This window comes from Dendropsophus ebraccatus, chromosome 14 (genome assembly GCF_027789765.1).
Source record: "Dendropsophus ebraccatus isolate aDenEbr1 chromosome 14, aDenEbr1.pat, whole genome shotgun sequence".
In the NCBI taxonomy this organism is placed as follows: Eukaryota; Metazoa; Chordata; class Amphibia; order Anura; family Hylidae; genus Dendropsophus; species Dendropsophus ebraccatus.
In genome coordinates, this window is record NC_091467.1 from 61496293 (window position 1) to 61516777 (window position 20485).

General features: G+C 44.7%; 1 protein-coding gene across 3 annotated transcripts in view; it reads right to left on the reverse strand.

The window, feature by feature from the left end:
- Positions 1 to 498: 498 nt before the first annotated feature.
- Positions 499 to 20485, reverse strand: part of LOC138772103 (ABC-type organic anion transporter ABCA8-like) — a 32496-nt gene continuing 12509 nt past the window's right edge. For 2 of the 3 annotated variants that reach the window (XM_069952243.1, XM_069952239.1), the window contains 27 exons: positions 18856 to 19031; positions 17869 to 17988; positions 17498 to 17636; positions 17175 to 17265; positions 16764 to 16903; positions 16461 to 16580; positions 16167 to 16368; positions 15603 to 15769; positions 15193 to 15320; positions 14979 to 15116; positions 14477 to 14584; positions 13111 to 13281; positions 12043 to 12162; positions 11008 to 11103; positions 9668 to 9730; positions 8656 to 8747; positions 8116 to 8236; positions 5761 to 5881; positions 4116 to 4207; positions 3190 to 3362; positions 3008 to 3083; positions 2586 to 2680; positions 2144 to 2263; positions 1302 to 1442; positions 1148 to 1227; positions 784 to 839; positions 499 to 626 (listed from right to left, as the gene is read on the reverse strand). In XM_069952243.1, the coding sequence (XP_069808344.1) occupies positions 534 to 626; positions 784 to 839; positions 1148 to 1227; positions 1302 to 1442; positions 2144 to 2263; positions 2586 to 2680; positions 3008 to 3083; positions 3190 to 3362; positions 4116 to 4207; positions 5761 to 5881; positions 8116 to 8236; positions 8656 to 8747; positions 9668 to 9730; positions 11008 to 11103; positions 12043 to 12162; positions 13111 to 13281; positions 14477 to 14584; positions 14979 to 15116; positions 15193 to 15320; positions 15603 to 15769; positions 16167 to 16368; positions 16461 to 16580; positions 16764 to 16903; positions 17175 to 17265; positions 17498 to 17636; positions 17869 to 17988; positions 18856 to 19031 (3239 nt within the window). In that variant the 3' untranslated portion in view covers positions 499 to 533. The remainder of the gene's footprint in view (positions 627 to 783; positions 840 to 1147; positions 1228 to 1301; positions 1443 to 2143; positions 2264 to 2585; positions 2681 to 3007; positions 3084 to 3189; positions 3363 to 4115; positions 4208 to 5760; positions 5882 to 8115; positions 8237 to 8655; positions 8748 to 9667; positions 9731 to 11007; positions 11104 to 12042; positions 12163 to 13110; positions 13282 to 14476; positions 14585 to 14978; positions 15117 to 15192; positions 15321 to 15602; positions 15770 to 16166; positions 16369 to 16460; positions 16581 to 16763; positions 16904 to 17174; positions 17266 to 17497; positions 17637 to 17868; positions 17989 to 18855; positions 19032 to 20485) is intronic. The other variant, XM_069952242.1, reaches the window with a different exon arrangement.

A 20485-nucleotide genomic window follows, 5' to 3' on the forward strand; every position in this document is an offset into this window, starting at 1 on the left:
ATATATGTAAACCCAGCCTAAGTGATCCTTGACATTGGTTGAAAGGAAGTACAGACTTACAAAATAAAGGATTTTTGGTATATATTGCTAAACAGACTCCTCATGCACCTCTTCAGCTGGTATGGTACTTAAAGGAGAAGTCCGTCCGGGGCGGGACACTGATTGAGCGGGCATTCAGTAGCTGGGTCGTGACATACCCGGCGGGGAGCTCAGAACACAGTCAGCGGGTCCAGGACGCGGCTCTGCACGGGCACCAGGACAGGTGACTATAACTCCCCCCCACCCACCCCCTGCCTGTAATGAGCAGGCTAAATCCCACCAGACTGTGACGTGAATTCTGGATCGTGATGTAGAGCAGATGAGAAGATGACAGCTGGAGGGGTGCAGGAGCTCTGTGATGCAGCCAAGCGCGGGCACTGGGTGCGGTAAGCAAAGTGTCTTTTTTATTACCCCCCCCCCCCCCCCCCCATTGCCTGCCCGTAATGATTTCCCCCCGCTGACAGATTTCTTCTCTCAGCATGCCTAATAGTTTGTCAAACGCTCTCAGTCTTAAGAGGCCTCCATGTGAACGTGGCGACCTGGTCATAGTCATCCTTCTCCTGCTCTTTTGCCAACTCAAGGAAAACCTGGGGAAATAGAGAGAAATGAAGATGAAGGTGGTCCCCTCTAACTTAAAGAGGAAGTCTACTGTGGACAAGCCCTGGTGAGATATAAGAAGGCGGGTTCCTCTGATCAGGACATCTCTATTAATCACATGAGGCTCCACCAACAGCATACAGGTACCTGCTCCAGGGTGGACTGGGAGAAGCTGTACTCCTCAATGTCATGGGCATGTTTCGCTGTACACGGGAGAAGACACAATGATTAGATATCGTTCATAGACTTGTGTATCATCATAACACATTCTCCTATATGTATAATGCTTCTGTGCTTGTGCCCCCATGACAACACACCCTGGTCTGGCAGGAAAGACAAGGTCTGATATTGATTACGTAGAAGTAGAAGGATATAACATCACCCTCTTAGATTGTGACGCAGCAATAAGATATTGGCGTAATTTTTTTCTATAGTTTAGGTAATGTGGTGGTCCCGCAGATCCCTATAGTAGAGTGCAGGCCTGGAGCCATGGGACAGAAGAGCCTCTTACCCTCCTCCAGCTGAGAGAAGGCCTGAGATAAGGACTGGACGTTCTCCATAGGGATCTTATAGAGCAGCAGTGAGGAGAACCTGTGGAGCAGAAATACACGTTATCCTCCTCCGATGTGACACATGAGGAAGATGTGTGACCGTCCTGCCCTTACCTGTCCTGTCTGTCTGCCTGCGGGAAGATCCGGCTGATCTCCTGGTGAATCTCATCCACCCGCCGGGGATCCTTCACCTTCATCTCCAGGAGGTAACCTTTACCAAACTTACTCTTCAGCTGCTGGATGGAGCCGATGCATCTGGAGACAAAGCACAGGGCGGGGGTCACACAGCGGTGTAAGGGATGGGGGTCCTCCTTCTAGTTTATATGGTTACCTCCATCCCTATGAATACACCGTATCCTGTACATATACTAGATATACTCATATACAGTACACATCCTGGAGATTACAGGTGTGATGTACAGTATAGGAAGCTGTAGAGGATCCTTGTACAGGATGGAGACTCCCATGTTTAGCTGGGTTCACACTATATATATTTCAGTCAGTATTGTGGTCCTCATATTGCAACCAAAACCAGGAGTGGATTAAAAACACAGAAAGGATCTGTTCACATAATGTTGTAACTGAGTGGATGGCCGCCATTTAATGGCAAATATTTGCTGTTATTTTAAAACAACGGCTGTTGTATTGAAATAATGGCCGTTATTTACTGTTATATGGCGGCCATCAACTCAATTTCATCATTGTGTGAACAGATCCTTTCTGTGTTTTTAATCCACTCCTGGTTTTGGTTGCAATATGAGGACCACAATACTGACTGAAATATACGTAGTGTGAACTCAGCCTATTAAACTGCAGGCTGCATCCACGTAATCGTACAATGTTGGGAAATCATTGTTTATGTCTCCTTTAAAATTATGTTCATACCATCAAGAAATGAGAGAACATGAACACTGCATGTAGTGATGGGATGTGACCCCGATATAAGCCCCCACTACCTGAGCTTCCCAGACACCATAATGGCCACGCGGTCACATATGGCCTCTGCCTCCTCCATGTAGTGTGTGGTGAGGATGGCGCCTCGCTCCTTGTTCCGGAAGGCTGCTCTGATAGCTCTCCTGTAATACATAAGAACTGATCACTAGGCCAGACCAGACCAGAATCCTGGTTGTGTTGTGTGATCAAAAACACATCCAATAGTCTTAAAGATACGTACTGCAAGTGATGGACTTTAAGAGTCTTCTGCCTCCTCCACAGTATGAACATGTTCAGTCACCAGCCAGCCATCCATCCATCCATTCATCCAATACCACATCACCCCGAAGACCCCAATGACATCTCTGAGTATCTCACTGGTAAAATCTGCCCCATATTTCCAGTGGTTGTGACCACTGGACACTGGACAGGAGGCATCCACAACGGCTGTAAGATGGCACTCACCACAATCTCTGCTGCCCTTTGGGATCCAGACCGGTGGAAGGTTCATCCAGGAGAGCGATGGTTGGGTTACCCAGCATGCTGATGGCAAAGCAAACCTATAGGGGAAATACAGAATGTAACGAGAAGACACAGGGTTATATAGATTGTCTCCTATCCGTGTAAGAAATATAAGGGCATGTCTGTGAATCTTTAAGGGGAATGTCACTGTATGCACCGCTCATTCAATGGAGCAAATCTGCATCTTAGCTACCCAATGCAGCATCAGTATGGGACCCATACAGAACAAGGATATGTGTGTGTCTCTCTCTCTCTCTCTCTCTCTCTCTCTATATATATATATATATATATATATATGGAGAGAGAGTCTACCACTTGGGTTCTGAAGAGTGCTGTGTGTGTGTATACACACCGAGGTCACTTACTTTTCTGGAGACCCCAGCAGACAGCTTCTTGGCCGGCTTATTTAGATGTTGTCTGAGTTCCAGCGCCTCTGACACCCTACAGAAAAAAACAAAACTGAAACAACTGAACAAAAACCCGAAATATATTTGATGTGTTTTAATGGGTTAAAGAGACCCCAGAATTTTTGCAGCAGACAGTTTACCGCTTTATGGCTTGCTTTGCGTCATCTTTCTTCATGCCCTTCACTGCGGCGTAGATCTCCAGATGTTCCTTCACAGTGAGAGTGGGCCATAGTGGGCTAAACTGCGGGCAATACCCCATGAAGGCAGAGCTGGCGTCATCCTTCTCAGAGTCTGCCCCGCTGCACAGAACTACCTGTAGGGGGCACATCAGGGCAGATCAACCTTTACAGACAATATGCAGTCACTTTATAGCTGTGTCATGTTGTTTCTTCTATCCACAGCCAATGCTGCAATTAGAATCCATAATTACTATGTATGGGCCAGTTCACATGGCATAAAACTGGCGGGATTCTGCGGTGGAATCCTGCCAAACTCAGTGTTATACTGACTGTCTATGGTAGGGCACGCGCGCCTCTTCTCTCCGTGCCTCTCCACTCCGAAGAATTGCCATGTCAATTCTTCCGAGCGGAGAGGCACAGAGAGAGGAGGCGTGCAAGCCCTCCCATAGACAGCCAGTATTACACTGAGTTTGGCAGGATTCCGCGGCAGAGAGTTCCGTTTCGGAATTCTGCCTGTTTTATGCCATTTGAACTGGCCCTATTGCAGCATGGAATTGGGATACTGTAGTCTGAGTTTCTGCACCCTGAGAGCTAGCAGGAAACCAGCAAGATCCTGATCCACTCCCTGGTTATAGATTACAGTTCCTTATCCTGGTGTAGACATCTCCTACAGTTTGTCACAGCATGGCAGACAAGGGGGTTACATGGATTCTGAGTTCCCGCATCCTGAGAGCAGGAATCCAGCAGGATTTTAATCTCTTTACGTCTCCGATTGTAGGATTCAGTTCCATGGACGGGAGTAGGCACTACGTCTCCCAGAATTCAACACAACAGAGAAGCGTCTTCTGAGAGATCACAGTAAACCAGCAGGATTCTGATCTCCTTACCTCCCCAGCTGTAGGTTTCAGTTCTCCGGCCAACATTAATATGGATGTGGTTTTCCCAGCTCCATTGGGCCCCAGTAATCCCAGAATTTCACCTGTAAAAGAGAACAAACATTGTAAGAATGGATCGTCTTACTGTTTCACATGGTCGTGCGGAAAATCTTTATATCGTTCTAATTTAAACGATAATTGTCCTGTGTAATTGCAGGCAATGATCGCAAAATTGTTTGTGTGTTGTTGATAATTGATTTAGATCTGACCCCAAAATCATTGTTAATCATTCGCTGTAATTCCACTTTTGTTTGATGTAGTTCCGCATTTCTTCACTAATCGTTCACTGTAATTACTCATAGTTCCTTCTTTTGCTGGAATCCGAGTAAACAATCGTAGTAATGATCCTTAATACGATCGTAACTATCGGCTATCGTTCTGTGTGATATGGTGAACGATTTCAGGTTAAGGATTAACAATCTCGTTTGCGATCATTTATGGTTAAACGGTAACAATCGCTTTGTCTAATAGCACCCAAACTCTGTCTATATTACAGCAGTATTAGTATTACGCACTGTTACAATATATCAATGCAAGTAATTCTCACAATAGCAGCACATCTCTCCTGGACTCCAGACATGAGTAATGGAAATGTTTAAAGGGAACGAGTCATCAAAATATTATTTATTGTTTTAATGTTATTTTTATGTTAAACATATTTTTTAAGAATCTTCGGTGACATTATTTCAAATTTTCCATTTTTTTTTATCTGTATTATAAAATAATCCAAAGATCTTGCAGTTTTTATTATCACCACTGGGGCTAAAACTAAGCTGAGACTACCTGTTGTGTCGGTGGTGATAAGAGGAGGCTGCTGAAAAGTGATCTGCACAGCATTACAACGACATGTGACACCCCTAGATAGAGGAGACAATAGGAGCTTCTTGTGGAATGACCTTCTCAAAGGTCACAGGGCGTGCTCAGTAATGTTTGACATTCATCTCAAGGGGACAGACTCTGTCTCATGACTCATGCTGTAAAAACATGTTACTAAATGCTGTTAAAAACAGCTCAGGCAAGATGGCTGCCCCCATAACAGTGTACAAAAAGTAAAATAAAAAAAATTGCAGTCAGAAAATAGAAACAGATTAGAATGAAAGAACGTGTCGGTATTTGACTAATCAGTGAATAAAATGGAGGTGATACATTCCCTTATGATCTCTGTTTGCTGTAAATGAAACAGATAACCCCTGTAGGATACTCAGGGAAAGAGGAGTCAGATACGCTCAGTGTTTACCAGCTGTCTGGACTGACAAATTTGCCTGCACATCGACAAAATGACAGCCATTTTTATTGGACAGCAGTCATATAACGGCAAAATAATGGACGTTATTTCCAGTTGAAGTCCATCCAATAAAAATGGGCATCATTTGAACAGTGTGTGAACATAGATATGCATTGTAACAGACCCTCAAGACGATTGTCTAAACTGTAACAAACCATCAGCTGTGAGAAAAATTCAGTCCATTCAAGGATGAGGAATGGAAAGTAATCTGATCAGAAAGCTGAAGAACTTGTCTTTATGTGATTATACCCCCCCCCCCAGTGGCGGTGGCACTGGCACATATGGCGGTGCCGCAGACTACCCAGCACCCACCCTTATTGACACAGAAAGACACGGTTCTGGCAGCCACTTTCTTCTGTCTTTTTTTACATGTGCAAACTCTGGTTCTGTCCTCGAATTCTTTGCGTAGACTGTCCACTATGATAGCCGGCTTCTGGAAATACAAGAATTACAGAGATTATTCTGAATTTATTCTTCTGGTTGTTACATCCTGATGGACTGGTCTCTTATTGTAGACAACATAGGACTAATCTGTCATGTGTGGTACTGTTATGGGGGCACTGAGGCTGTTACTGCAATCTGTAGTTGATACTGTTATGTGGGCACTGTTATAGGGCAGTATGGTTAGTATTGTTTTTGGACCCTAGGGCTGGTACTGTTATAAAGGCACTGTCACTGTTATTGAGCAGTGGGGTTGGTTCTGTTATGAAGGCACTGTCAGTCTTATAGGGCATTGTGGTTGGTACTGTTATAGGGGCACTGTGGTTTGGGCTGTTACAGGGGTACTGTTGCTGTCTCTGTTATGAGGGCCCTGTGGTATCTGTCATGATGTTTTTTGCCTGATAGTCATTCGGTCACCCAAAATTTCAGTTAAAGGGGTAGTGCGGCGGCGGTAAAAAATTATTCACAGAATAACACACATTACAAAGTTATACAACTTTGTAATGTATGTTATGTCTGGGAATGGCCCCCTTCCCCGTGTCCCACCACCCCCACACGAGTACCCGGAAGTGTGGTGCGCTATACTCACCTGTCACGTGCCGACCACCGTCTCCGATCTTGAGGCTGTGACGTCTTCTTCGGGCGGCCGACAAACAGCTGCCACTCTCCCGCCACTCTCCCGAATGCCAGCCGCCCTCTGCCGCGTCATCCGATGCTCAGCCGCGATTGGCTGAGCACAGTTATGCTCAGCCAATCGCGGCTGAGCATCGGATGACGCGGCAGAGGGCGGACGGCGCGACACGGATCAGGTAATGTATAATGCACTACACTTCCGGGTACACGTGCGGGGGTGGGGGGACACAGGGAAGGGGGCGATTCACAGACATAACATACATTACAAAGTTGTATAACTTTGTAATGTGTGTTATTCTGTGAATAATTTCTTAGCGCCGCACTACCCCTTTAACTGTGGAAATGACTAGAAATGAGCGAAGCAGCTGGAAATTCGTTTCGAGAGCTTCACAAGTTTTAGGTCAAATTCATTAATATTCTTGATTCTTAACAAATTTCAATAAAACTGCCAAACTATAGTAGCTACAGTACTGGGACTATTACAGAAGGGCATGTTCTTGTAAAAGTGTCAAAAATTGGAAAATCACAATTTAAAAAAAATGTCAATCAGCCAGTCAGTCATCCAATGTAATGAAACCCAACTTGTATAACACAGTAGGAGTGGAGTGCCAGCGCTGATTATGTAAGGCGCACGCTCCATTCACTGATCCTAGTAAACTGCTATAACTCAATAGAAGTGTACAGGAGTTTACAGTGCCCTGTGTCCAGTGAGTAAATAATATGGACTGTGTCTTCACTGGTCCCAGTGAATTCCTATAGGCACCCAGTTACTTGGTAAACTGGACACTTGGTCGACAGCTACAACAAACAATCCCCCACAATCAGCCATCCTATCCTCTCCTCTCTGTTCCTATATCGCTGTTAGTCTCTCCCTGCTCTGCTGTAACTGCCTGCTGCCATCCTGCTCTCTCCACACACAGCCGACTGGCCGCCTCCATTACCTTCGCCTTATATAGAGGGGGAGGGGAAGGTGCTGACATCACAGAGGGGCCTGCAGCTGATAGGATGGGCGCTAGGGATTATGGTTAATCCCTTTCCACCGCCCAATCAGACAGCATGTGCGGACGCTTTTTTTTTTGTGTGTGTGTGTGGGGGGGGTTAAATTTCTTTAACAAATTGGCGGGAATTCACTTCGCAGAACGCAGCGAATTGACGGCCTGATTCTCATCGAATTTTGATTAGCCGGATTTGCATTGGGTTGGTTTTGTGCACAAGCACCATTGGATCAGAAAAGGGCTTGTGCATAGATCTGACCCACCATGGTCATATCCATAGTTACCCAAACATTTTGGCTGGGGACCAATTGCCCGCTGATCAAGGTAGAAAAAATCATGATAGGTACCCTATTTATAGGCCTGCATTTTTGGGACAAATTTGCTCCCTATTTTCCAAGGATGAGGAGAGGATTCTGGCGCACCCAAACATCCAAAAATCCTGTGCCCTGTAACCATGGCCGTGCCCAGACCCTCCTATCTGCTTGTATGCCCCCCACAGTCCTGGCTGAATGTCATGTGTGGTTCTCTGGTGGAGTCAGGGGCCACATCTGAGGGCCCAAAATGGAGCTGGTTTCTCAGCAATGATTCTGATACTAACATCTTCCACATTTGTTGTGTTCTTCAGGTGTTTAACCCTTTCTCTCTCGGCAAGGACTTCTTCATCAGCGTTCTCCAGCTCCTCTTGATTCTGTATAAATTGATGTTTTCTTTGAGAAAACCTGAAAGAAAGAAATTTCTCTCCTGTATTACGCAATGGAGTCCTATGTGGTGGCTATTTACGAGCACTATGGCCATTATAATAAATAATACCCTATGTTAGGGTATGATCACAGCATGAGGCCAAACTCAGCAAGGCAAATCCATGGGAGTCTGGGACTAAAAACCTTATCACAACATAAAATTAGAAAGTGGAATAGCACTGATACCTCTAAGGGCTCATACATGTGGCGGTATCATAGATGTTTCTTGTATCTTGTATACTGCACCAAAATGTACAGATGTATTCCCCCATACAAGTATTTAGTGGCAGAGATCCTGTCCACCTTATACATTGCTGTGCACTGGATTGTGATGGGGCCGAGCAAATTATACAGAGTGACACAATGTACGTAGATTACTTCCCTTTTCTTCCTCTCACCTATATATGGGATCTGTTCTCAGGCATCGTGTTCCAAATCTCCATTCTAAAAACCAGAGAACTCCCCCAAAAAAGACAATGTGAATGCTTGACTGAAAAAGAAAAAAAAGTTATATTTATATCATACCTATGTGTACCTGTGGTATATTCTGTATTATACCCCTGTACTGATCCTGAGTTACATCCTCTATTATACTCCAGAGCAGCACTAACTATTCTACTGGTGGGGTCACTGTGTACATACATTACATTACTGATCCTGAGTTATATCCTGTATTATACTCCAGAGCTGCACTCACTATTCTGCTGGTGGAGTCACTGTGTACATACATTACACATCCTGAGTTACATCCGGTAGTATACCCCAGAGCTGCACTCACTATTCTGCTGGTGGGGTCACTGTGTATATAGTGACGAGTTGGGGTAAGGGGCCTCCCGGCGAGGAACCATAAGGGGGGTCTCTGCGACCACGATCGGTGGTTGCTAGGAGGGTTTTTGTGTATAATGGGGATAATAGTGGTTTGGTAGCACGAGGGAGCTAAAATGGCTGCTGGAGTTCGTGGAGTAGGTGGGCTTAGCTGGGGGGCTTTGTTTAGAGACAAAGAGAATTAGCTAGGCGTCGGGAATACCTGTGGGAGGTATTCCAGGTGAGATAGGTGTGAGAGGGGGCGGGGTTATGAGAATAAAAGGAGAGGGAGTGTGATCTAGGTTAAGCACTTTTTTGCCAAAATGTGTGTGTGTTATTTATTTATTTTGTATCATGTAGCTTAGCTAAGGGAGGGAGTGGAGTTAGCAGGTTCCCCCCTTAATAAATTACATTACTGATCCTGTACTGATTCAAAGTTACATCTAGTATTATACTCCAGAGCTGCACTCACTATTCTGCCGGTGGGGTCACTGTGTACATTAGCAGTCTAATCTTTGGAGTCAGTTCACTGTTCTGTACATAATAAAATGTTCTGTAATTTATAACTATAAGTAGTAAGGCTTGCCTAGGGTCTGAGATACTTACTGTTCCCAGGTAAAAAAGCATTTCCATCTCAAACCCATGAGAATCATAAAAAAAACAAGAAGTCTGTAGAGAAAAAAAAACAAAGGTGAAGGAGGCTGATCTGAAGCTCTTTTAGGCGATGGGGTCCCCTAACAGTAAGCTATATGTTAGCCGATGTATCGTCAGAATCTTAAAAACTGCTTCTGATATGTCTGCACTCAGGTTGGCATGAGCCCCATTCCATGTCCATGACCCAAACGTGTTCAGCTATCAGCTACGTTTAGGTAATTTTCTAAGCATATAAGAGTTTTGGCTAATACAGGAAAATGCAGCAAATTTCATCTTTCAGTCCGAGCTTAAACTCATATATGCTCAGAAAATCGTGACAGTCGGGTCATTGACATGAAAGGGGCCCAATCCGACCACAAACCCAAGGCCAACTGGTTTTCAAATTCTGCTGATATATTTGTGACTTAAAGGCACAAAATATGGTGTGAACCCAACTTTACATCTGTTATTATAGGTGAAAAGGGGTCTGGAGAAGATAGAGGATTATGGAGGTAGACCAAAGTGTGTGCTGGGGACAGAGAAGTCTGTAGGAGAATAGAGTCAGGAAGGGAGAGGAGGAGAGAGGAGTGTTTAAAGTTATAGAGGAATGTAAAGAGAACAAAGGAGTCTGGGGGAGGAGTGAGGAGTCTTAAAGGGAGCCTGTCACCGGGGATGCGGGCACAGAGCCCGCCTGACCCCCCGGTGCAGCTCCCGGATACTTACCCATTGCGATGAGTCCTGTTCCTGGAGCCGGTCCCGGGACGAAGATTTCAGCGCCCGAAGCCGTGCGCGTGCTGTATGCAAATGAGCAGAGATGAGTCCAATGCCCATAGAGAATAACGGCTCCGTCATTCTCTATGAGCGTCGGACTCATCTCAGCAGCGCGCGCGCACGGCTTCGGGTGCTGAAATCTTCGTCCCGGGACCGGCTCCAGGAACAGGACTCATCGCAATGGGTAAGTATCCGGGAGCTGCACCGGGGGGTCAGGCGGGCTCTGTGCCCGCGTCCCCGGTGACAGGTTCTCTTTAAGTAAAGGCCCTATCACACGGAACGATTATCGTTGAAAAATTCACCAAAACGATCAAAATGAACAATTATCTGTCTGTGTAATAACACCCAACGGTGAAACGACGAATGAAAAATCGTTCATATTGGTCTTTCAAAATGTTGTAAAATTATCGTTGGTAGTTCTGTTGTCCCCCGGTCTGTTTGTGTAGCATAAAACAATAGATAAACCATATTGTAAATTTATAAAAATAAAAAAAAGATTACATTTTTTTAGTACATTTCATTTAGCTTAATCCAGTACTTACCAGACAGATTCCTAAATTGCAGGGAGGCACCAAGAACCCGAAGATTATATATATAGTGCCATATTCTAATACTCCATGTACTGAATGCAATAAAACCTGCAAAAAGTAACAATAAATCCTAAGAGTTTATTTCAGCATCTCTAATCATTCACACCTATGGAAAACATTTGAGGGTCTAGAAGTAGTTGGTGGAGTGGTACATACATAAAAATCTACATTTATTGCATACCCTGAGGTATTATACACATGTTATGGAAGGGTTAACATTGCTTTGTATTGCCACTACTAGTTGGTCATATGTTAAAGATTTAGGGGTTTTGGTCACATGACCTCTCAGGCTGCCCCTACAGGAAGTGTGATCTAAGGGAGAAGTAGGGTCAATCCCTTTCTAGAAAGCAATCACTGTAAACCTACGTCCATCCCTGCCAGAAAACAGGAAGTCCAGTGTATCCCAGGCTATCTGAGCGCTCACAGAGAGAAGGCAGTCATGTGATTGACGGACAAATTGATCCGTGACGCTCAGTACTGGCCAGAATTCCTGTGTTTAGTCTGTTTTTTTTTCAACCAGCACAAGTCAGAAAATCTGCCGTCAGGAGACTGGACCTGGATTTCTGGTAGGTTCATCTTTGTTTTACAGCATGATAACGAAAAAAAAATGTATATTGCAAACTTGCTTTATTTCACATCTACTGCTGATTTAGACTTTGAGAGTTATAACGACTGGTACACTTTAAAGTATATTCAGAGACTGGACAACTGTGTAGAGAGCAGCAGCTAAACCGAACTGTGACCAAAATTCATGCTGCCTGGACAGTAGTTTCACAACTCCAAGACACCATTCACCAGTGTACCCTGGAGTCAAAGACCACCTTCCTTGTGTAGAAGTTTATTGATAAAAGCTAAAATTTTCCACCTGAACTATTGCCGTCACTCTTTAGGCCTATTACTGTATCCATTACTGATAATATAGATGTTAGAATTGTCTACAAGGTACACCACCTATAAAGTGCACTTGAATTAAAAGACGTCGCTCACCGAAAAAATGACGAATAAAAATGACCATCGATCTGCATGAACCTTGCCTTTTCTAAAGATAAAGGCTATTACATAGACATAAAGAACAATGGATGCACCGTAGACGAGGATTTCCAGTATCTGCAAGACAATATTGCATATTGTATATTAGCAGTATACAAGAACTGTCAGGAGAGAAGCCATCAGCAGAACAGGCGCTGTCAGTAAAGTATCAGTATATAGGAGCTGTCAGTAGACTACAGGCAGTTCACCGAATAGAGGACTGGAGCAGTCAGCAGAGCGCAGAAGCAGTCAGCAAAGCACATGAGCTGTAAGCAGAGAGCAGGAGTTGTCGGCAGAGCACAGGAAGCACTTTAAAGGATTTGGCAAGGATTTCAAACTGAATTTTGTGATTTGTTTTAAAATGGTGGCTGGCATTTTATATATATATATATATAGTCTCATTGCAATGTACAAAATGTGAACAACCAATCTTCAGCAATATAGGGGTGCTTAGAGGGTGTGCATCCACAGTGCCACCTAACCGGTTGTAATGTGGGTCACTCCAGAGGGTGATGTCTAAATAGCTCCCTGGTCGCCCCCCCCCCCCTTTGGTTTTTCTCTATACTCCAAAAGAAATGTCAAATTAATCATCAGAAAATTTTGAAATTGTGTTAAAGCTATATATAAATAAAATTACCCAACAATTAAAAGCCATTGCTTCTACTGAAACCACCATCTGTGCAGTAATAGGGACAGGCATCTGCTCCAAAAAGGGGTCATTTTTTATATTAACTTTTACATTTCAACAAACATAAAAAAATCTAATAATGCATGTATGTTGCTGTCACTCTTACATTATTAATGCCATTGTGACATAAAGGAGCTTGAAAGGATTTGTATACAGTTCTAGGAGACCTCAGAGAGTCATACATGACTTTTGGGGACCATTTCAAATGATTTGTTTATTTCTTGACTGGAGCCAGGTTTAAACAATGCCCTTTGGGCCAAGCCTTGTGTCACTGCTACTATAACTCCACCTGGGTCATCGGCATAGTACACATCATAAACCTGGAGAAACACACTTACCAGAAATGCAATATGTGAGAAACCAAAAAACATTCTGTAGTTGAATGCAAAGAATAAGGCTACCATCAGGAAGAGCAGCAGCCAGTACAGCGCTATGTCCACCAAGGCTTGTCCACACCAGTATGCTGATGGAAAGAGGCCAGAGACCCGCAGCTGGGAATGAGCCTTGATCTGAAAGGCACAATGCTGATGGGTCAGGAGATTGCAAACAACAAATACCAGTTCCCTTGTTGCTGTCAGTCCCAATTCAGATAGTAAAAGTTTAAATATAGCTCTGGAGAAACTTAAAGAGGACCTGTCACCCCCCGCGCCGGGGTAACAGGCTCCCGACCCCCAGATAGATCCCCTTATACTTACCTCATGTTGCCGAGTCCCGCTGCCGGAGCCGGTCCCGGGACGGAGATATCCCGGTGAGAAGCCGGCGAGCGCTGTGGAGATGGGTCCGGCATCCATAGAGAATGAATGGAGCCAGACTCATCTCTGCTGCGCGCGCACGGCTCCATTCATTCTCTATGGACGCCGGACCCATCTCCACAGCGCGCGCGCCGGCTTCTCACTGGGATATCTCCGTCCCGGGACCGGCTCCGGCAGCGGGACTCGGGGACATGAGGTAAGTATAAGGGGATCTATCTGGGGGTCGGGAGCCTGTCACCCCGGCGCGGGGGGTGACAGGTCTCCTTTAAAGTAAAGAAAGTGTTTTGCATGCTAAGGCTAGGTTCACATCAGCGTTTGACCATCCGGCACCATTTCGTCTACCTTTTCCGTTTTGAAGTAAGCAAAACGGAAACTGGCGGATCCGTTATAATCCCCATAGGTTTCAATTATATATTATTATGCTTCGTTTGACCAAATTGTGCTCCGTTTGCATGCAATCCGTTCAAGTTCTGTTTTTCTGAACGGACGAAAAAATTGTGTTTGCAGTATTTTTCTTTCCGTTTCAAAAAACGGATCACGAACGGAAAGTGCACTACCATTGTTTTTTTTTACATTGTAGTCAATGAGGACGGATCTAACGGAAGGTATTTCCGTTCACATCCGTTTGCAAGTTAACAGTTTTCATCAGTTTTTTCACTGAGCATGCGCAGAAGAAGCAAGAAACCAGAGAAGAAAAATAAACTGATAGAAAAACGGATGCTGGCTGATGCAAACAGATGGACAAAAGTCAGTTTATTTAAGCCAAAATACAAACGGACCATTAAAAAAGGTGAACATTTTGCAAACAGTTTGCATCAGTCTGCTCATCAGTTTATGCTCATTCGTTAAATTAATATGGACGGATCCATTAGAAAAAAAGAAAAACGCTAGTGTGGCTGAGCCTAGCAATTTTTTTTTCGAGATGAATGTATGAATGTATATTTCTACCCACCTTATAGTCCTGGACACTGCTCATTGCAAAGTGTGGGGCGAAACCAGATGATAAAACTAGTAAGTACAGGCCGGCATACAAGAGAGCAAAAGAGTTGTCATTTGTGTCCTACGAAAACAAGACAACTTCATAAGAATCTGGATCTATCCCCATGGTATGAGCCAGAGAAGCAATTAATCTACACACATTATGGCCACCTCCACAAGGCTTGTCACCCAGCTTTTCACAACTTCCAAATGGCTGGCTGGGTATGCAGTGTTATATCTCATCCATTTATTTTATCTAGTTAGATTCACATACTGGGGTGTTCTAGAAAGCTATCAGGGCTATAAGCTCAGCTAAGCAAAATGTCACCCATATCAACATAAATCAGGAAACAACGGGGGAAAAAAACAAAAAACATTCTGAAACGTGGGAGAAAAAGTCATTGTTTTGGGTTCTGGGTTACATGGAGGTCTTAGAATAATACTGTATAATATCCATGTTGCAGCTCCAGACTCACAGAATTGATAGGCTTAGTCCAGGTCTGGATCTTCTCTGTGGACCTGAAGCTCTTCAGGAAGGCGTTACTGATAATATTCACCAGGACGGGCAGCCCATTTTGCACCCTGGGATTCCCAATAATCGTGAAGCTGTAACTCTAGAAAGAAAAAGCAACAACTTTCTATTCCCTGTAAGTTATCATCCTGTCCATGCTGTGATCAGTTCCACATCACCTTGTTCTGCAGGAACAGCTCGATGGCACCATTGTAGCCCGTAGTGTCCATGTTGTATGGACCATTGATAACTTCCACCAGAATATCTTGCGCCTTTATGCCATTGATAAACTCCTCGATGGACTCCCCTGTCACAGGTAATACAGGAGGTTACACATCTGTAGGTGATATATGGCCTCCAAAGGGAAGAGCTCTTTTCATTCATTTCTATGGGAGTTACTGAACCAGCCAAATAATAAGGACCCTCATTCTATAAGAAGGTCCTAAGATCCTGAGAGGAGTTGGGTCCCTCAACTGTCACACATTTATGGCTTATCCTAGTCTAAGGTGGAATATCTCTATGACTGGAAATACTGAGACACCAGTCCCCTGGGGTACAGCCCTGGGATCTACCAGCGTCATTGCCATACCTGTGTCATTATTGACCAAGAGACTGGTGAAAGATTTGTGTGCCCGTTGTCCAGGTCCTCGGAAATAAAGATCTGGGGTGAGCCTCCAGTTGTGAATGGTCTGCAGCGAGCCCACCAATATGGCCATGGCTATCATAGGTAAGAGGAATAGGAGCAGGAGGAGCAATCTGAAGTAGAAGGAAAGCTTCATTACTGGACGGTTGAGGACATGAACTATAACATGAAAGCAGTATGACTTTATGGCCCCCTGATAATGAAAATCATTGTTCTTGAGATAGGAGGTCCAACCACTGGATCCCATAAGAAATAACTGGCAACACATCACAGGAGCTCAAATCCATCTCCAGCACTGACAGCCACTCTATAACGATAAGTAGATGCGTGAGTAGGATTAGGTTAGGATGAGTTTTTAGTCTCTGGATGATGCCATAGATCTTCTGTTGAATTATGTCAAGGAGAGTTCTTGAAAATGATAGGGAATTGGGACATTGAGTGGATTAGAAAGTTACGGCCCTTATCTGCATTACATCATGATTATAGTGGAGTGCCCCTTTAAGGACTTACATGGATCGGAAGCCTTTCATGTCATGCTTTAGCTTCAGGAAGCGGATCCGCGCCATCGTCACCACCTGCTGTCTCCACAGTGCCAGTCCATGAAGGGTGACGCTGCCAGAATCTGACATCAGCATCACCGAGTCCTCCACCTCAGGGGACAAGTCTCGCATTTCATCTTCATTTTGGTCAGAGCGGGCAAAAACTCCATAGTCTGATGATAATAAAATAAAGGTAGGTAGTGAAAAATCACAGCTGCTGCACCACCTCTTTATACGCCACTAACCACTATAAACCATCACTCACCGCCTTTCTCAATCTCTTCCTCTCCCTCCAGTTTCAGGAAGACGTCGTCAAGCGTTGTGATGGACACCCCGTAACTCCTGATGTCCACGCCCACACGTTCATCCAGGTGAGAGAACAGAGCTGGACAGACACAAATACATTATATATTCCCATCATACTGTACATGTGTATTGTCTCTGCATGGCTCACCCTCCCCCACCATGTGAGTATGGGGGTTTGTTCTATAAGGCAGGGAGCTCAGGATGAGCCGATATTTGGGGCAGTAGGTGCTGCAGAGCATTGGACCTCAGTGATGGACTGTACCTGGAAATGAGTCCATCTGGTCAAAGGGCAGGGTGAATGTGAGGTCCTCCACGTTCTGGGTGCTCAGTTTGGCGCTGGAGATATGTTCTTGTATGACTGAAGTTATGGCGTCTAAATTACAAGATGGAGACACCTGCATCCTACAAGAAAGACAATGAAAACTCTTCTGGCTTCTGACCCCAAGATTAGAATGGTATGAGGAGCGTCTCCCACTAAGATCCTGGTATAACCTTCTCAGCTGTGTTACACAGCCAACACCCATACTGCCCTTATATATTAGTATGTCGGGGAGCATTAAGGGGACAAGGGAGAAAACCTCTCAGTAATTTCCAACTGAAGGTTTGGAAAAATGTAAGCAAAAAACACAAAGACTGCATAATATGAATGTAGCTGGTCGCCTCTGATATTCACCGTAAGTGATAGCCGATCCCCCACTTCCTCTTCAGAAACAAGGAGGAGCCCACGCATTTTAAGCTTCCGCTGCTCAGCACAGCCTTGCGATCTGGGGACAGAAAACAGAATTTTGTCCATTTTTTTCGTTGTAATTTTTGTAATTTCATTTAAACGTACCCTGACGGAACAAAATATACAAAAATTTTGTTTTCTATGGTTTCCAAATTTTTCTCAGGTTTCTCACAATAGAGGCGTGGCCTAACATGTTTCATTTTTGCAGCAAAGTGCATCACACATATTTCGAGTCTGTACAGTAAATGTCGTGCCCCCTGATCTCTTACCAGCCAGGATGTCGGCCTCATCCATGAACTGTGTGCTGAACAGCGTGACCCGGTCAGATTTGCGCTCTTTCAGTATGGACCACACACGGTGTCTGGAGAACGGGTCCAGGCCGGCCGTGGGCTCATCAAGTAACAGAACCTGGGGGAATATGAAGAGCCAAGTAAGGGTCCAGTCATGGAGAGAGGGGTCCTGGGGTTATCAGCCTTATCTTATGGGCCCCTTATGTCCGCTGTAGTTTATTGGTAACAGAGCCTATAAGAACCCCTCCCATCCACTATTTTCTTAATAGACTTATTAGGCTAGTGTGGGCATCACCAAGAGACAAGTTCGGCTGCTGAGCCGGTGTGGGCAGATCTCAATGTCCAGTTACCTCAGGATCCCCCAATAGGGCAACTGCGAGGCTCAGCTTCCGTTTCTGCCCGCCGCTCAGCTTGTTGGCCTCCACATTCTGAATGTAGATCATGTCGAGATCAGAGAGGACCTTCCCAATCTATAATGTGAACATGAAAATTATAGAAGTTCTCCTGAGAGCAAATTGGATGAAAACATTCATTGTATACATTTACCATATCCCAGTAGAGATCCAGTTGGCTATGTAATTGCATCTTATCAACTAATGTAGGGGGTGCTATATGCCACCAGCACTTCAACTCCCAGCTGTCACTACACACATTCTATGAGGGCTACCACACATCCAGATGCTGTAAACCTTTCCTGACACAGCTCTTATCAGTATAATTCCACCCACACTGATACCTTGGAAGGGTCCTATTACACGATCGCAAACAAGAGTGTTAACTCTTGTTTGCCTGAAATCTTTCACCATATTACACAGAATGATGGTTGTTAGTAACTATTGTGATCGTTACTATGATCGTTTACTCCTTCAGTTCCGAGCAAAACAATGGGCAATGTGCAATTACACTGAACGATTAGTGAACAAATGCAGAACTTGAGCGAACGAATGTGGAATTTTAGAGAACGATTAACGTTAATTTTAGGTTCAGATCTAAATCAACGACATACGAACGATTTTTCGATTGTTGCCTGCAATTACACAGAATGATTATCATTTAAATTCGAACAATATAACGATTTTTTGAACGATAATCCTCCCGTGTAATAGGGCCCTAACAAGCTCATCAGCAAGTCCTTTACCCTCATTAACACATTACTTCGTCAGATATGTGAATATCTGTGGTGGCTAGAGAAAGTTGGCTACAACTTGCCCATCTAAATGTGAGCATTATCTCCACCCCTCCGAACACAGGAAACACTGCAGTCTGCTCCACCTCACTATTAGGTGTCATATAGTTCCTATGCTGGATACCAGATACAGGTCACATATGGCCTGTACCTCAGTCCCCACATCTCTGGCAGGGATTCCCTTGATCTTGGAGAACAGCTCCAGGTTTTCTCGAACCGACAACTGATCAAACTTTATGTCAAACTGCGGGCAGAAGCCGATTCTTCTCTGTATCTCCTCCAGGTCCTGGATGTCTGAGAGACGGTGGTTGTAGATGGAGGCCGAGCCTATGGGTTAGGAGGGAAGAAGCATCACATTTAGTGAATTTAGTCCTGTGATCTCCAGTCACTATACCCATTCCTTACCTCAATGCCTCCTTAAACAGAAAAGTGCTGCAGAATGTGATTTAAATTCTTGCAATTATCACTTTGGTTTTATAACGTTAAGCTCACTCTTGGCTGGGCAGGCGTGTGTGAAAGCATTAGGAGAGATAATTGTTGACCAAATTAAAATTGGGCAGCAAAGTTGGGCTGGCCCACCACAGAATATTCTGGTGGCCCCAACTGTTGTGCAGCTCTGCTGCAGGGCCGACCCAGGAATCCAGGACACTTTTCCCAGGTGAATGTACCATTCAATTGTGTGTGACTTTCAAGATGCTTATGAAACTGATGCATTGATTCTGACAGAAAGTCGTAGACTTCCAGCTCACACTCTGTCTGGGCCAGAAGAGAGAAGAGGATAGCGTGTGTTTGGAGAGAAGCAATGTGTACGTTTTTATGCTGTGTTCACACTCTGTATCAGACCACGGAACGGCCGGTCTCTGCCCAGATCCACCCGGCTGGTACTGCAGTAGCGGGCGGATGATCTTTCTGGCCGTAGTGTTCTGATGCGGGCGCATCAGCGCTTGCCACTGCACACAATGAAGCAAGCGGTCAGAGCCACTTGCGTCATCGTGTGAACTGACATGGGATTCAGTAAATTGCAGCCGTAGAAAACTGACATGTCAGTTATTTGCAGGTCCGCATGGGGTCCTGGCCGGAGCGTATATGATGTGTATATGCTCCATCCGGGATCCCATTGAAGTAGAGGCAGTGTTCACAGGCGCGTAAAGTACGGCAACAACGGCCGTACTTTTACGTAGTGTGAACATAGCCTTTAAATTTTTGCACATAGGAGCCTATCACTATAGATTTACTGCTAAGAGTGGCCCAATACTATATGAGAGCTGCACAGAAGACCCCAATACTATATCGGGGCTGCACAGAGGGGCTCAATACTATATGGGGAGCAGCCTGTTACTATATGGGGGCTGCCCAGAGGGGCCTGATACTATACAAGGACATCACAGGGGGGTCCATTACTATATGGGGCTGCACAGAGTAGCTTTTAAAACTACATAGTAGCTGCACAGAGGGGGTATTGCTTTATGGAAGTGTCACAGACACTGAAAGGCCTTATACTATACAGTGCTTCTCAAATGAGCCTAATACAATATGGGGACACAGAATTGGGCCCAACCACTATATGAAGGTATAGAGGGTGCAAAACAGATGAGAGGGTTGTAAAGAAATGAGGCTAGTGCTAGAGCCTGAAATGTTTGCATATTTAGGAAAGACGTGCCCTGGTCGGGAAAGTTCTTCATTACGGTCAGACCAGATGGAGAAAAAAAAAACTTAGCAACTCAAATCTGAGAAGACGCCCCTAGTGATTTACACTATAATCACACACTATAATCACTTAT